The sequence below is a fragment of the Chiloscyllium punctatum genome, chromosome 28 (genome assembly GCF_047496795.1).
Source record: "Chiloscyllium punctatum isolate Juve2018m chromosome 28, sChiPun1.3, whole genome shotgun sequence".
Taxonomy (NCBI): domain Eukaryota; kingdom Metazoa; phylum Chordata; class Chondrichthyes; order Orectolobiformes; family Hemiscylliidae; genus Chiloscyllium; species Chiloscyllium punctatum.
This window is the reverse complement of record NC_092766.1, coordinates 9353434-9370628: the sequence shown is the minus strand read 5'-3', so window position 1 is coordinate 9370628 and position 17195 is coordinate 9353434. Positions and strand designations below refer to the sequence as shown.

The following is a 17195-nucleotide window of genomic DNA, read 5'->3' as shown; positions in this document are numbered from 1 at the left end:
CTTATGTACTGAAAGAAACTTTTACTATTATTTCTAATATTACTGGCTAGCCTACCTTCATATTTGATCCTCTCATTTCTTATTACACTCTTTGTTATCCTCTGTTTGTTTTTGTATCCTTCCCAATCTTCTGATTTCCCACTGTTCTTAGCCACTTTATAGGATCTCTTTTTCTTTAATACATTTCCTGACTTCCTTTGTCAGCCAAGGTTGTCTAATCCCTCCCCGGTTAATCTTTCTTTTCTTGGGAATGAACCTCTGTACAGTGTCCTCAATTATACCTACAAACTCCTGCCATTTTTGCTCTAGTGTCTTCCCGGTTAGCCTCTGCTTCCAGTCTATTTTAGTCAGTTCCTCTCTCATGCCCTCATAATTACCTTTATTCAACTGTAACACCATTACATCAGATTTCGCCTTCTCCCTTTCAAACTCCAGACTGAACTCTACCATATTATGGTCGCTACTTCCTAAGGGTTCCCTTACTTTAAGATCTTTTATAGAGTCTGGTTCATTGCAAAGCACTAGGTCCAGAATAGCCTGCTCTCTTGTGGGCTCCATGACAAGCTGTTCCAAAAAGCCATCCTGTAAGCATTCCATGAATTCCCTTTCTTTAGATCCACTAGCAACATTATTTACCCAGTCCACCTGCATATTGAAGTCACCCATGATCAATGTAACCTTGCCTTTCTGACATGCCTTCTCTATTTCCCGGTACATGTTGCGTCCCTGGTCCTGACCACTGTTAGGAGGTCTGTACACAACTCCAATTATGGTTTTTTTGCCTTTGTGGTTCCTCAATTCCACCCACACAGACTCCACATCATCCGACGCTATGTCATTCAATACCATAGATTTAATTTTGTTCTTAACTAACAAGGCAACCCCACCCCCTCTGCCCACCTCTCTGTCTTTTCGATAAGTTGAAAAACCATGGAGGTTTAACTGCCAGTCCTGACCCCCCTGTAACCAAGTCTCTGTGATGCCTACTACATCATAATCATTCACTATTATCTGTGCCATTAATTCATCGGCTTTGTTATGAATGCTACGAGCATTCAGGTAAAGTGCCTTAATGCTAACTTCCTTATTAGAGATGTTGTAAGTCATATGTCCTAAGTTATCCTTGCTTTTTTCTGCATTCTCAGTCTGCCTCAATTTTAAATCCGCCTGGAAACATGCTAGGGGTGTTGCCAGGGGTGGAGGATTTGAGCTGTAGGGAGAGGTTGAATAGGTGAAGGCTATTTTCCCTGGAACGTCGGAGGCTGAGGGGTGACCTTATAGAGGTTTATAAAATCATGAGGGGCATGGATAGGATAAATAGACAAAGTCTTTTCCCTGGGTTGGGGGAGTACAGAACTAGAGGACATAGATTTAGGCTGAAAGGGGAAAGATATAAAAGAGACCTAAGGGGAACTTTTTCATGCAGAGGGTGGTACGTGTATGCCAGAGGAAGTGGTGGAGGCTAGTACAGTTGCAACATTTAAAAGGCATCTGGATGGGTAAACGAATAGGAAGGGTTTGGAGGGAAATGGACCGGATGCTGGCAGTTGAGATGAGATTGAGTTGGGAATCTGGTCGGCATGGACAGGTTAGACCGAAGGGTCAGTTTTCCGTGCTGTACATCTCTATGACTCTATGCGGCCCAAACTACGTTATTCTAAAGCAACAGGGCCAGTCCTCTAGACTTGCATGTTTATTTTTCTCAACGTGGTCACCCAATTTCTATCTTGTATCAGTTATGTAAATAAATCACTCAGATCCCTCGATTATACTCCAGCCTGGAACACACTCCCAGGTATCAGTTATGTAAATAAATCACTCAGATCCCTCGATTATACTCCAGCCTTGAACACACTCCCAGGTATCAGTTATATAAATAAATCACTCAGACCCCTCGATTATACTCCAGCCTGGAACACACTCCCAGGTATCAGTTATGTAAATAAATCCGTCAGATCCCTCGATAATACTCCAGCCTGGAGCATACTCCCAGGAATCAGTTATGTAAAATCACCAGATCCCACGATTACATTACACCCTTGAACACACTCCCAGGAATCAGTTATGTAAATAAGTCACTCTGATCCCTCGATTATACTCCAGCCTGGAACACTCCCAGGTATCAGTTATGTAAATATATCAGTCAGATTCCTCGATTATACACCAGCCTGGAACACACTCCCAGGAATCAGTTATGTAAATAAATCACTCAGACCCCTCGATTATACTCCAGCCTTGAACACATTCCCAGGTATCAGTTATGTAAATAAATCACTCAGATCCCTCGATTATACTCCAGCCTGGAACATACTCCCAGGAAACAGTTATGTAAAATCACTCTGATCCCACGATTACATTACACCCTTGAACACACTCCCAGGTATCAGTTATGTAAATAAATCACTCAGATCCCTCGATTATACTCCAGCCTGGAACACACTCCCAGGTATCAGTTATATAAATATATCACTCAGACCCCTCGATTATACTCCAGCCTGGAACACACTCCCAGGTATCAGTTATATAAATAAATCACTCAGATCCCTCGATTATACTCCAGCCTGGAACACACTCCCAGGTATCAGTTATATAAATATATCACTCAGATCCCTCGATTATACTCCAGCCTGGAACATACTCCCAGGAAACAGTTATGTAAAATCACTCTGATCCCACGATTACATTACACCCTTGAACACACTCCCAGGTATCAGTTATGTAAATAAATCACTCAGACCCCTCGATTATACTCCAGCCTGGAACACACTCCCAGGTATCAGTTATGTAAATAAATCACTCAGATCGCTCGATTATACTCCAGCCTGGAACACACTCCCAGGTATCAGTTATGTAAATATATCACTCAGACCCCTCGATTACATTACAGCCTGGAACACACTCCCAGGAATCAGTTATGTAAATAAATCACTCAGACCCCTCGATTACATTACAGCCTGGAACACTCCCAGGAATCAGTTATGTAAATAAATCACTCAGATCCCTCGATTATACTCCAGCCTGGAACACATTCCCAGGTATCAGTTATGTAAATAAATCACTCAGATCCCTCGATTATACTCCAGCCTGGAACACACTCCCAGGTATCAGTTATGTAAAATCACTCAGATCCATCGATTACATTACACCCTTGAACACACTCCCAGGTATCAGTTATGTAAATAAATCACTCTGATCCCTCGATTATACTCCAGCCTGGAACACACTCCCAGGTATCAGTTATGTAAATAAATCACTCAGATCCCTCGATTATACTCCAGCCTGGAACACACTCCCAGGTATCAGTTATGTAAATAAATCACTCAGATCCCTCGATTATACTCCAGCCTGGAACACACTCCCAGGTATCAGTTATGTAAATAAATCACTCAGACCCTTCGATTATACTCCAGCCTGGAACACACTCCCAGGTATCAGTTATGTAAATAAATCACTCTGATCCCTCGATTATACTCCAGCCTGGAACACACTCCCAGGTATCAGTTATGTAAATAAATCACTCAGATCCCTCGATTATACTCCAGCCTGGAACACACTCCCAGGTATCAGTTATGTAAATAAATCACTCAGATCCCTCGATTATACTCCAGCCTGGAACACACTCCCAGGTATCAGTTATGTAAATAAATCACTCTGATCCCTCGATTATACTCCAGCCTGGAACACACTCCCAGGTATCAGTTATGTAAATAAATCACTCAGACCCCTCGATTATACTAGACTAGTGGCACTGGAAGAGCACAGCAGTTCAGACAGCATCCAACCTTGACCTATCACCTTCATCTCCTCCTCCACTCACCCACCACACTCCACGCCACTCTCTCCCCACCCCCACCACCCTCCAGCCCACCTCCCCACGCTTCAGGCCCACCGCCCCCACCGCCGACCTCGCCACCCGAACCGCTGTGCTCCTCCAGCACCACTAATCCAGTATTTGCCCTCCAGCATCTGCAGTCATCATTTTTACCTACAGGAGTTGGCAGTCATGTTGCAGCTGTCTTGGATATTGGTTAGGCCATGGTTGGAATATTGCGTGCAATTCTGCCCTCATTCTTATTAGAAAGATGTTGTGAAACTTGTAAGGGTTCAGAAAAGATTTACAAGGATAAGACCATAAGACCATAAGACATAGGAGTGGAAGTAAGGCCATTCGGCCCATCGAGTCCACTCCGCCATTCAATCATGGCTGATGCGCATTTCAGCTCCACTTGCCAGCGTTCTCCCCGTAGCCCTTAATTCCTCTAGACAACAAGAACCTATCAATCTCGGCCTTGAAGACATTTAGCGTCCCGGCTTCCACTGCACTCCGTGGCAATGAATTCCACAGGCCCACCACTCTCTGGCTGAAGAAATGTCTCCGCATTTCCGTTCTGAAATGACCCCCTCTAATTCTAAGGCTGTGTCCACGGGTCCTAGTCTCCTCGCCTAACAGAAACAATTTTCTAGCATCCACCTTTTCAAAGCCATGTATTATTTTGTACGTCTCTATTAGATCTCCCCTTAATCTTCTAAACTCCAACGAATACAATCCCAGTATCCTCAGCCGTTCCTCATATGCTAGACCTGTCATTCCAGGGATCATCCGTGTGAATCTCCGCTGGACACGTTCCAGTGCCAGTATGTCCTTCCTGAGGTGTGGGGACCAAAACTGGACACAGTACTCCAAATGGGGCCTAACCAGAGCTTTATAAAGTCTTAGTAGTACATCTCTGCTTTTATATTCCAACCCTCTTGAGATAAGAGACAACATTGCATTCGCTTTCTTAATCACAGACTCAACCTGCATGTTTACCTTTAGAGAATCCTCGACTAGCACTCCCAGATCCCTTTGTGCTTTGGCTTTATTAAGTTTCTCACCATTTAGAAAGTAGTCCATTCCTATATTCTTTTTGCCAAAGTGCAAGACCTCGCACTTGCTCACGTTAAATTCCATCAGCCATTTCCTGGACCACTCTCCCAACCTGTCTAGATCCTTCTGTAGCCTCCCCACTTCCTCAGTACTACCTGCCTGTCTACCTAACTTTGTATCATCGGCAAACTTCGCTAGAATGCCCCCGGTTCCCTCATCCAAATCATTAATATATAATGCGAACAGCTGTGGCCCCAGCACCGAACCCTGCGGGACACCGCTCGTCACCGGCTGCCATTCTGAAAAAGAACCTTTTATCCCAACTCTCTGCCTTCTGTTAGATAGCCAATCCTCAATCCATCCCAGCAGCTCACCTCGAACACCATGGGCCCTCACCTTGCTCAGCAGTCTCCCGTGTGGCACCTTATCAAAGGCCTTTTGAAAGTCCAGATAGACCACATCCACTGGGTTCCCCTGGTCTAACCTACTTGTTACCTCTTCAAAAAATTCCAACAGGTTTGTCAGGCATGACCTCCCTTTACTAAATCCATGTTGACTTGTTCTAATCAGACTCTGCTCTTCCAAGAATTTAGAAACCTCATCCTTAATGATGGATTCTAGAATTTTACCAACAACCGAGGTTAAGCTGATTGGCCTATAATTTTCCATCTTTTGCCTTGATCCTTTCTTGAACAAGGGGGTTACTACAGCCATCTTCCAATCATCCGGGACCTTTCCTGACTCCAGTGACTCTTGAAAGATCTCAACCAATGCCTCTGCTATTTCCTCAGCAACCTCTCTCAGAACTCTAGGGTGTATCCCATCGGGGCCAGGAGATTTATCAATTTTAAGACTTTTTAACTTTTCTAGCACTATCTCTTTCGTAATGGCAACCATACTCAACTCAGCCCCGTGACACCCTTTAATTTTTGGGATATTACTCATGTCTTCCACTGTGAAAACTGACGCAAAGTACTTGTTAAGTTCTCCTGCTATTTCCTTATCTCCCATCACTAGGCTCCCTGCATCAGTTTGAAGTGGCCCAATGTCTACTTTTGCCTGTCGTTTGTTTCTTATGTACTGAAAGAAACTTTTACTATTATTTCTAATATTACTGGCTAGCCTACCTTCATATTTGATCCTCTCATTTCTTATTACACTCTTTGTTATCCTCTGTTTGTTTTTGTATCCTTCCCAATCTTCTGATTTCCCACTGTTCTTAGCCACTTTATAGGATCTCTTTTTCTTTAATACATTTCCTGACTTCCTTTGTCAGCCAAGGTTGTCTAATCCCTCCCCGGTTAATCTTTCTTTTCTTGGGAATGAACCTCTGTACAGTGTCCTCAATTATACCTACAAACTCCTGCCATTTTTGCTCTAGTGTCTTCCCGGTTAGCCTCTGCTTCCAGTCTATTTTAGTCAGTTCCTCTCTCATGCCCTCATAATTACCTTTATTCAACTGTAACACCATTACATCAGATTTCGCCTTCTCCCTTTCAAACTCCAGACTGAACTCTACCATATTATGGTCGCTACTTCCTAAGGGTTCCCTTACTTTAAGATCTTTTATAGAGTCTGGTTCATTGCAAAGCACTAGGTCCAGAATAGCCTGCTCTCTTGTGGGCTCCATGACAAGCTGTTCCAAAAAGCCATCCTGTAAGCATTCCATGAATTCCCTTTCTTTAGATCCACTAGCAACATTATTTACCCAGTCCACCTGCATATTGAAGTCACCCATGATCAATGTAACCTTGCCTTTCTGACATGCCTTCTCTATTTCCCGGTACATGTTGCGTCCCTGGTCCTGACCACTGTTAGGAGGTCTGTACACAACTCCAATTATGGTTTTTTTGCCTTTGTGGTTCCTCAATTCCACCCACACAGACTCCACATCATCCGACGCTATGTCATTCAATACCATAGATTTAATTTTGTTCTTAACTAACAAGGCAACCCCACCCCCTCTGCCCACCTCTCTGTCTTTTCGATAAGTTGAAAAACCATGGAGGTTTAACTGCCAGTCCTGACCCCCCTGTAACCAAGTCTCTGTGATGCCTACTACATCATAATCATTCACTATTATCTGTGCCATTAATTCATCGGCTTTGTTATGAATGCTACGAGCATTCAGGTAAAGTGCCTTAATGCTAACTTCCTTATTAGAGATGTTGTAAGTCATATGTCCTAAGTTATCCTTGCTTTTTTCTGCATTCTCAGTCTGCCTCAATTTTAAATCCGCCTGGAAACATGCTAGGGGTGTTGCCAGGGGTGGAGGATTTGAGCTGTAGGGAGAGGTTGAATAGGTGAAGGCTATTTTCCCTGGAACGTCGGAGGCTGAGGGGTGACCTTATAGAGGTTTATAAAATCATGAGGGGCATGGATAGGATAAATAGACAAAGTCTTTTCCCTGGGTTGGGGGAGTACAGAACTAGAGGACATAGATTTAGGCTGAAAGGGGAAAGATATAAAAGAGACCTAAGGGGAACTTTTTCATGCAGAGGGTGGTACGTGTATGCTAGAGGAAGTGGTGGAGGCTAGTACAGTTGCAACATTTAAAAGGCATCTGGATGGGTAAACGAATAGGAAGGGTTTGGAGGGAAATGGACCGGATGCTGGCAGTTGAGATGAGATTGAGTTGGGAATCTGGTCGGCATGGACAGGTTAGACCGAAGGGTCAGTTTTCCGTGCTGTACATCTCTATGACTCTATGCGGCCCAAACTACGTTATTCTAAAGCAACAGGGCCAGTCCTCTAGACTTGCATGTTTATTTTTCTCAACGTGGTCACCCAATTTCTATCTTGTATCAGTTATGTAAATAAATCACTCAGACACCTCGATTATACTCCAGCCTGGAACACATTCCCAGGTATCAGTTATGTAAATAAATCACTCAGACCCCTCGATTATACTCCAGCCTGGAACACACTCCCAGGTATCAGTTATGTAAATAAATCACTCAGATCCCTCGATTATACTCCAGCCTGGAACACACTCCAAGGTATCAGTTATGTAAATAAATCACTCTGATCCCTCGATTATACTCCAGCCTGGAACACACTCCCAGGTATCAGTTATGTAAATAAATCACTCAGACCCCTCGATTATACTCCAGCCTGGAACACACTCCAAGGTATCAGTTATGTAAATAAATCACTCTGATCCCTCGATTATACTCCAGCCTGGAACACACTCCCAGGTATCAGTTATGTAAATAAATCACTCAGACCCCTCGATTATACTCCAGCCTGGAACACACTCCCAGGTATCAGTTATGTAAATATATCACTCAGACCCCTCGATTATACTCCAGCCTGGAACACACTCCCAGGTATCAGTTATGTAAATAAATCACTCAGATCCCTCGATTATACTCCAGCCTGGAACACACTCCCAGGTATCAGTTATGTAAATAAATCACTCAGATCCCTCGATTATACTCCAGCCTGGAACACACTCCCAGATATCAGTGATTATTTATATAAATCACCAGTCCCTCTCTGTGAGACCCCAGTTTGTAACTCCCTCCCGGGCATCTGTTATTATTTATATAAACCCATCCCGGGCATACTTAAACTACTGGACCTGTGCCTCACAACCCACTTCACATTCAACAACCAGATATATGAACAAATAAACGGCACACCCATGGGCTCACCGATCTCTGGACTCATAGCAGAAGCAGTAATGCAAAGGTTAGAACAAACAGTCTTACCGCAAATTCAACCCAAACTCTGGGTCAGATATGTGGATGACACCTTTGTAATCATTCAAAACACAGAAATAGAGAACACCCACCGGATCATCAACGCCACACTCACAGGAATCTGATTCACTAGAGAGGACGGAAAGGATAACCAACTCCTATTCCTAGACGCGATGGTACATGGAACACCGAATGGAGAATTCACCACAAAGGTATACATGAAAGCCACACACACAGACCAAGTCCTAAACTACGAAAGCAACCACCCCAACACACACAAACGAAGTTGCATCAAGACACTATTCAAAAGGGCCACAACTCACTGCAGCACACCAGAACTGCAAAAAGAGGAAGAAGAACACCTCTACAATGTATTCGCCAAAAACGGATACCCCCCGCAATTTCATCAACAGATGCCTAAGGGAAAGACAAAGGAACGAGGACATGCCGCAACCCAAAGGACTAGCCACACTACCATACATCAGGAGCATTTCCGAACTGACAGCCAGACTACTGTGACCACTAGGACTCATAACAGCACACAAACCAACAGCCACTCTCAGTCAACAACTCACCAGGATAAAGGACCCGATACCCAGCAGGAGCAAAACCAACGTGGTATACAAAATCCCATGCAAGGACTGCACAAAACACTACATAGGACAAACAGGAAGACAGCTGACGATCCACATCCATGCACACCAACTAGCCACGAAACGACACGACCAGCTATCCTTAGTAGCCACACACGCAGATGACAAGCAACATGAATTCGACTGGGACAACACTACTATTATAGGACAAGCCAAACAGAGAACAGCCAGTGAATTCCTAGAGGCATGGCACTCATCCACAGATTCAATCAATAAGCACATCGACCTGGACCCAATATACCGACCACTGCAGCTGACAGCCTGAACTGACAACCGGAAGCGGCAGAGACAGACCACTATAAATGCCGGAGGAAAGATCACAGAAGCGCTTCACAGGAGGCTCCCAAGCACTGAGGATGTCACCTAGACAGAATAAACCTCCACACAACAATAAACCCTCCCCCCCCCGCCCCACCCAGTGTGTAACTCCCTCCCGGGTATCTGTTATTATTTATATACCCCCCCCGCCCCAGTCTGTAACTTCCTCCCGGATACCTGTTATTATTTATATACCCCCACCCGTGTGTAACTCCCTCCCGGCTATCTATTATTATTTATATACCCCCCCCCCAGTCTGTAACACCCTCCCGGGTACCTGTTATTATTTGTATAACCCCCCCCCCGTGTGTGTAACTCCCTGCCGGGTATCTGTTATTATTTATATAACCCCCACCGTGTGTAACTCCCTCTGCGGTATCTGTTATTATTTATATACCCCCCCTCAGCGGTATCTGTTATTATTTATATACCCCCCCACTGTGTGTAACTCCCTCCGCGGTATCTGTTATTATTTATATACCCCCCCCCCGTGTGTAACTCCCTCCCAGGTACCTGTTATTATTTATTTCCACCCCCCCCGTCTGTAACTCCCTCCCAGGTGCCTGTTATTATTTATATACCCCCACCAGTCTGTAACTCCCTCCCAGGTGCCTGTTATTATTTATATACCCCCACCAGTCTGTAACTCCCTCCCGGGTACCTGTTATTATTTATTCCCCCCCCACCCCAAGTCTGTAACTCCCTCCCAGGTACCTGATATTATTTATATACCCCCCCGGTGTGTAACTCCCTCCCAGGTACCTGTTATTATTTATTCCCCCCCCTTCCCAGTCTGTAACTCCCTCCCGGGTATCTGTTATTATTTATATAACCCCCGCCACTCTGTAACTCCCTCCCAGGTACCTGTTATTATTTATATATCCCCCCCCAGTCTGTAACTCCCTCCCAGGTGCCTGTTATTATTTATATACCCCCCCCAGTTTGTAACTCCCTCCCAGGTGCCTGTTATTATTTATAACCCCCCCAGTTTGTAACTCCCTCCCAGGTGCCTGTTATTATTTATATAACCCCCACCCCCCCAGTCTGTAACTCCCTCCCAGGTACCTGTTATTATTTATTCCCCCCCCTTCCCAGTCTGTAACTCCCTCCCGGGTATCTGTTATTATTTATATAACCCCCGCCACTCTGTAACTCCCTCCCGGGTACCTGTTATTATTTATATAACCCCCCCCCCTCCCCCAGTCTGTAACTCCCTCCCAGGTGCCTGTTATTATTTATATATCCCCCCCCCCAGTCTGCAACTCCCTCCCGGGTATCTGTTATTATTTATATAACACCCCCAGTCTGTAACTCCCTCCCAGGTGCCTGTTATTATTTATATATCCCCCCCCAGTCTGTAACTCACCCCCGGGTATCTGTTATTATTTATATATCCCCCCCCCCAGTCTGTAACTCCCTCCCGGGTACCTGTTATTATTTATATATTCCCCCCCCCCCCAGTCTGTAACTCCCTCCCGGGTACCTGTTATTATTTATATATTCCCCCCCCCCCCCAGTCTGTAACTCCCTCCCAGGTGCCTGTTATTATTTATATATTCCCCCCCCCCCCCAGTCTGTAACTCCCTCCCAGGTGCCTGTTATTATTTATATACCCCCCCAGTTTGTAACTCCCTCCCAGGTGCCTGTTATTATTTATATACCCCCCCCAGTTTGTAACTCCCTCCCAGGTGCCTGTTATTATTTATATACCCCCCCCAGTTTGTAACTCCCTCCCAGGTGCCTGTTATTATTTATATAACCCCCACCCCCCCAGTCTGTGACTCCCTCCCAGGTGCCTGTTATTATTTATTCCCCCCCCCCCTTCCCAGTCTGTAACTCCCTCCCGGATACCTGTTATTATTTATATAACCCCCCCAGTCTGTAACTCCCTCCCAGGTATCTGTTATTATTTATATAACCCCCCCGGTCTGTAACTCCCTCCCAGGTACCTGTTATTATTTATATAACCCCCCCGGTGTGTAACTCCCTCCCAGGTACCTGTTATTATTTATATAACCCCCCCGGTGTGTAACTCCCTCCCAGGTACCTGTTATTATTTATATACACACCCCCGGTGTGTAACTCCCTCCCGGGTACCTGTTATTATTTATATACACACACCCCCGGTGTGTAACTCCCTCCCAGGTACCTGTTATTATTTATATAATCCCCCCGGTGTGTAACTCCCTCCCAGGTACCTGTTATTATTTATATAACCCCCCCCGGTGTGTAACTCCCTCCCAGGTACATGTTATTATTTATATACACACCCCCGGTGTGTAACTCCCTCCCGGGTACCTGTTATTATTTATATACACACACCCCCGGTGTGTAACTCCCTCCCGGGTACCTGTTATTATTTATATACACACACCCCCGGTGTGTAACTCCCTCCCGGGTACCTGTTATTATTTATATACACACCCCCCCGGTGTGTAACTCCCTCCCGGGTACCTGTTATTATTTATATACCCACCCCCCCCCCCCGGTGAGTAACTCCCTCCCGGGTACCTGTTATTATTTATATACACACCCCCCCGGTGTGTAACTCCCTCCCGGGTACCTGTTATTATTTATATACACACCCCCCCGGTGTGTAACTCTCTCCCGGGTACCTGTTATTATTTATATACACCCCCCCCCCCGGTGTGTAACTCCCTCCCAGGTGCCTGTTATTATTTATATACACCCCCCCCCCCCGGTGTGTAACTCCCTCCCGGGTACCTGTTATTATTTATATACACCCCCCCCCCCCCCCCAGTCTGTAACTCCCTCCCGGGTACCTGTTATTATTTATATACACCCCCCCCCCCCCAGTCTGTAACTCCCTCCCGGGTACCTGTTATTATTTATATACACCCCCCCCCCGGTGTGTAACTCCCTCCCAGGTGCCTGTTATTATTTATATACACCCCCCCCCCCGGTGTGTAACTCCCTCCCAGGTGCCTGTTATTATTTATATACACCCCCCCCCCCCCCGGTGTGTAACTCCCTCCCGGGTACCTGTTATTATTTATATACACCCCCCCCCCCAGTCTGTAACTCCCTCCCGGGTACCTGTTATTATTTATATAAACCCCCGGTGTGTAACTCCCTCCCAGGTACCTGTTATTATTTATATAACCCCCCCGGTGTGTAACTCCCTCCCGGGTACCTGTTATTATTTATATAATCCCCCCCCCCCCGGTGTGTAACTCCCTCCCGGGTGCCTGTTATTATTTATATACACACACCCCCAGTGTGTAACTCCCTCCCGGGTATCTGTTATTATTTATATACACCCCCCCCCCAGTCTGTAACACCCTCCCGGGTACCTGTTATTATTTATATACACCCCCCCCCCCCGGTGTGTAACTCCCTCCCGGGTACCTGTTGTTATTTATATACCCCCCCCCCCCCGGTGTGTAACTCCCTCCCGGGTACCTGTTATTATTTATATAACCCCCCCGGTGTGTAACTCCCTCCCAGGTACCTGTTATTATTTATATAACCCCCCCGGTGTGTAACTCCCTCCCGGGTACCTGTTATTATTTATATAACCCCCCCCCCCCCCCGGTGTGTAACTCCCTCCCGGGTACCTGTTATTATTTATATACACACCCCCGGTGTGTAACTCCCTCCCAGGTACCTGTTATTATTTATATATCCCCCCCGGTGTGTAACTCCCTCCCGGGTATCTGTTATTATTTATATAACCCCCCCCCCCCACACCCGGTGTGTAACTCCCTCCCGGGTGCCTGTTATTATTTATATACACCCCCCCCCCCCCCCCCAGTGTGTAACTCCCTCCCGGGTATCTGTTATTATTTATATACACCCCCCCCCCCGGTGTGTAACTCCCTCCCGGGTACCTGTTATTATTTATATACACCCCCCCCCCCCCCCCGGTGTGTAACTCCCTCCCGGGTATCTGTTATTATTTATATACCCCCCCCCCGGTGTGTAACTCCCTCCCGGGTATCTGTTATTATTTATATACACCCCCCCCCCCGGTGTGTAACTCCCTCCCGGGTACCTGTTATTATTTATATACACCCCCCCCCCCCCGGTGTGTAACTCCCTCCCGGGTATCTGTTATTATTTATATACCGCCCCCCCCCCGGTGTGTAACTCCCTCCCGGGTATCTGTTATTATTTATATACACCCCCCCTCCCAAATCTGTAACTCCCTCCCGGGTATCTGTTATTATTTATATACACACCCCCGGTGTGTAACTCCCTCCCAGGTGCCTGTTATTATTTATATAACCCCCCCCCCCCCAGTGTGTAACTCCCTCCCAGGTGCCTGTTATTATTTATATAACCCCCCCCCCCGGTGTGTAACTCCCTCCCAGGTGCCTGTTATTATTTATATAACCCCCCCGGTGTGTAACTCCCTCCCAGGTGCCTGTTATTATTTATATACACACACCCCCGGTGTGTAACTCCCTCCCGGATACCTGTTATTATTTATATAACCCCCCCCCAAGTCTGTAACTCCCTCCCAGGTGCCTGTTATCATTTATATAACCCCCCCCCCGGTGTGTAACTCCCTCCCAGGTGCCTGTTATTATTTATATAACCCCCCCCCCGGTGTGTAACTCCCTCCCAGGTGCCTGTTATTATTTATATAACCCCCCCCCCCGGTGTGTAACTCCCTCCCGGGTACCTGTTATTATTTATATAACCCCCCCGGTGTGTAACTCCCTCCCAGGTGCCTGTTATTATTTATATACCACCCCCCCCGGTGTGTAACTCCCTCCCGGGTACCTGTTATTATTTATATAACCCCCCCCCCCGGTGTGTAACTCCCTCCCAGGTGCCTGTTATTATTTATAACCCCCCCCCCCCCCCAATGTGTAACTCCCTCCCGGGTACCTGTTATTATTTATATAACCCCCCCGGTGTGTAACTCCCTCCCGGGTACCTGTTATTATTTATATAACCCCCCCGGTGTGTAACTCCCTCCCGGGTACCTGTTATTATTTATATACACACCCCCGGTGTGTAACTCCCTCCCAGGTGCCTGTTATTATTTATATACCACCCCCCCCCCCCCGGTGTGTAACTCCCTCCCGGGTACCTGTTATTATTTATATAACCCCCCCCCCCCCCCGGTGTGTAACTCCCTCCCAGGTGCCTGTTATTATTTATAACCCCCCCCCCCCCCAATGTGTAACTCCCTCCCGGGTACCTGTTATTATTTATATAACCCCCCCGGTGTGTAACTCCCTCCCGGGTACCTGTTATTATTTATATAACCCCCCCGGTGTGTAACTCCCTCCCGGGTACCTGTTATTATTTATATAACCCCCCCGGTGTGTAACTCCCTCCCGGGTACCTGTTATTATTTATATAACCCCCCCGGTGTGTAACTCCCTCCCGGGTACCTGTTATTATTTATATAACCCCCCCGGTGTGTAACTCCCTCCCAGGTACCTGTTATTATTTATATACCCCCCCCCCCGGTGTGTAACTCCCTCCCAGGTGCCTGTTATTATTTATATACCCCCCCCCCGGTGTGTAACTCCCTCCCAGGTGCCTGTTATATTTTATATACCCCCCCCCCGGTGTGTAACTCCCTCCCAGGTGCCTGTTATATTTTATATACCCCCCCCCCCCGGTGTGTAACTCCCTCCCAGGTGCCTGTTATTATTTATATAACCCCCCCGGTGTGTAACTCCCTCCCGGGTACCTGTTATTATTTATATAACCCCCCCGGTGTGTAACTCCCTCCCGGGTACCTGTTATTATTTATATAACCCCCCCGGTGTGTAACTCCCTCCCAGGTACCTGTTATTATTTATATAACCCCCCCGGTGTGTAACTCCCTCCCAGGTACCTGTTATTATTTATATACCCCCCCCCCCCGGTGTGTAACTCCCTCCCGGGTACCTGTTATTATTTAGATAACCCCCCCGGTGTGTAACTCCCTCCCAGGTGCCTGTTATTATTTATATACCCCCCCCCCGGTGTGTAACTCCCTCCCAGGTGCCTGTTATATTTTATATACCCCCCCCCCGGTGTGTAACTCCCTCCCAGGTGCCTGTTATTATTTATATACCCCCCCCCCCGGTGTGTAACTCCCTCCCAGGTGCCTGTTATATTTTATATACCCCCCCCCCGGTGTGTAACTCCCTCCCAGGTGCCTGTTATATTTTATATACCCCCCCCCCCGGTGTGTAACTCCCTCCCAGGTACCTGTTATTATTTATATAACCCCCCCCCCAAGTCTGTAACTCCCTCCCAGGTGCCTGTTATTATTTATATACCCCCCCCCCCCGGTGTGTAACTCCCTCCCGGGTGCCTGTTATTATTTATATAACCCCCCCGGTGTGTAACTCCCTCCCGGGTGCCTGTTATTATTTATATAACCCCCCCGGTGTGTAACTCCCTCCCGGGTACCTGTTATTATTTATATACACACCCCCGGTGTGTAACTCCCTCCCAGGTGCCTGTTATTATTTATATAACCCCCCCCCGGTGTGTAACTCCCTCCCAGGTACCTGTTATTATTTATATAACCCCCCCGGTGTGTAACTCCCTCCCGGGTACCTGTTATTATTTATATAACCCCCCCGGTGTGTAACTCCCTCCCGGGTATCTGTTATTATTTATATACCCCCCCCCCCCGGTGTGTAACTCCCTCCCGGGTATCTGTTATTATTTATATACCCCCCCCCCCCCCGGTGTGTAACTCCCTCCCAGGTGCCTGTTATATTTTATATACCCCCCCCCCCCCGGTGTGTAACTCCCTCCCGGGTACCTGTTATTATTTATATACCCCCCCCCCCCCCGGCGGCCGTCTCCCGGGGACTCCCCCCTCCTGACCCCCCCCGTGTGGGGATGGAGAGGGTGCGGGCCCCTGTTCCCGGGCTGACACCCACCAGCACCATCAGGCTCTCGGTGTCCACGGACGGTAGGCCCCAGTCTCCTTTCCAGCAAAACAGCTCCCACGGAGCCGCCATTACCCACCGGACATGACCCTCTGCTGACCCGGAAGTTCTCCTCCTTCCACCTCATTGGTCAGCAGGTGGAGACAAACCCATTGACCTCTGTGTCTCCACCACTCCCCTCATTATCCTCAACTATTTACACTGTATCTTCATTATCCTCCAGCGAGAGGAGTGTGTCCTCCTTATCCTGTGTGTGTAACACTATCTTCATTATCCTGTGTGTGTAACACTGTATCTTCATTATCCTGTGTGTGTAACACTATCTTCATTATCCTGTGTCTGTAACACTGTATCTTCATTATCCTGTGTGTGTAACACTGTATCTTCATTATCCTGTGTGTGTAACACTATCTTCATTATCCTGTGTGTGTAACACTGTATCTTCATTATCCTGTGTGTGTAACACTATCTTCATTATCCTGTGTCTGTAACACTGTATCTTCATTATCCTGTGTGTGTAACACTATCTTCATTATCCTGTGTGTGTAACACTATCTTCATTATCCTGTGTCTGTAACACTATCTTCATTATCCTGTGTCTGTAACACTGTATCTTCATTATCCTGTGTGTGTAACACTGTATCTTCATTATCCTGTGTCTGTAACACTGTATCTTCATTATCCTGTGTCTGTAACACTGTATCTTCATTATCCTGTGTGTGTAACACTGTATCTTCATTATCCTGTGTCTGTAACACTGTATCTTCATTATCCTGTG

General features: G+C 46.7%; 1 protein-coding gene across 1 annotated transcript in view; it reads right to left on the bottom strand.

Moving 5' to 3' along the window:
* mtx1b (metaxin 1b) overlaps positions 1-16524 on the bottom strand; it is a 36049-nt gene extending 19525 nt beyond the window's left edge. The window contains exon 1 of the mRNA XM_072548863.1: positions 16409-16524. Within this exon, the coding sequence (XP_072404964.1) occupies positions 16409-16489 (81 nt within the window). The 5' untranslated portion in view covers positions 16490-16524. The remainder of the gene's footprint in view (positions 1-16408) is intronic.
* Between the last annotated feature and the right edge of the window lie 671 nt (positions 16525-17195).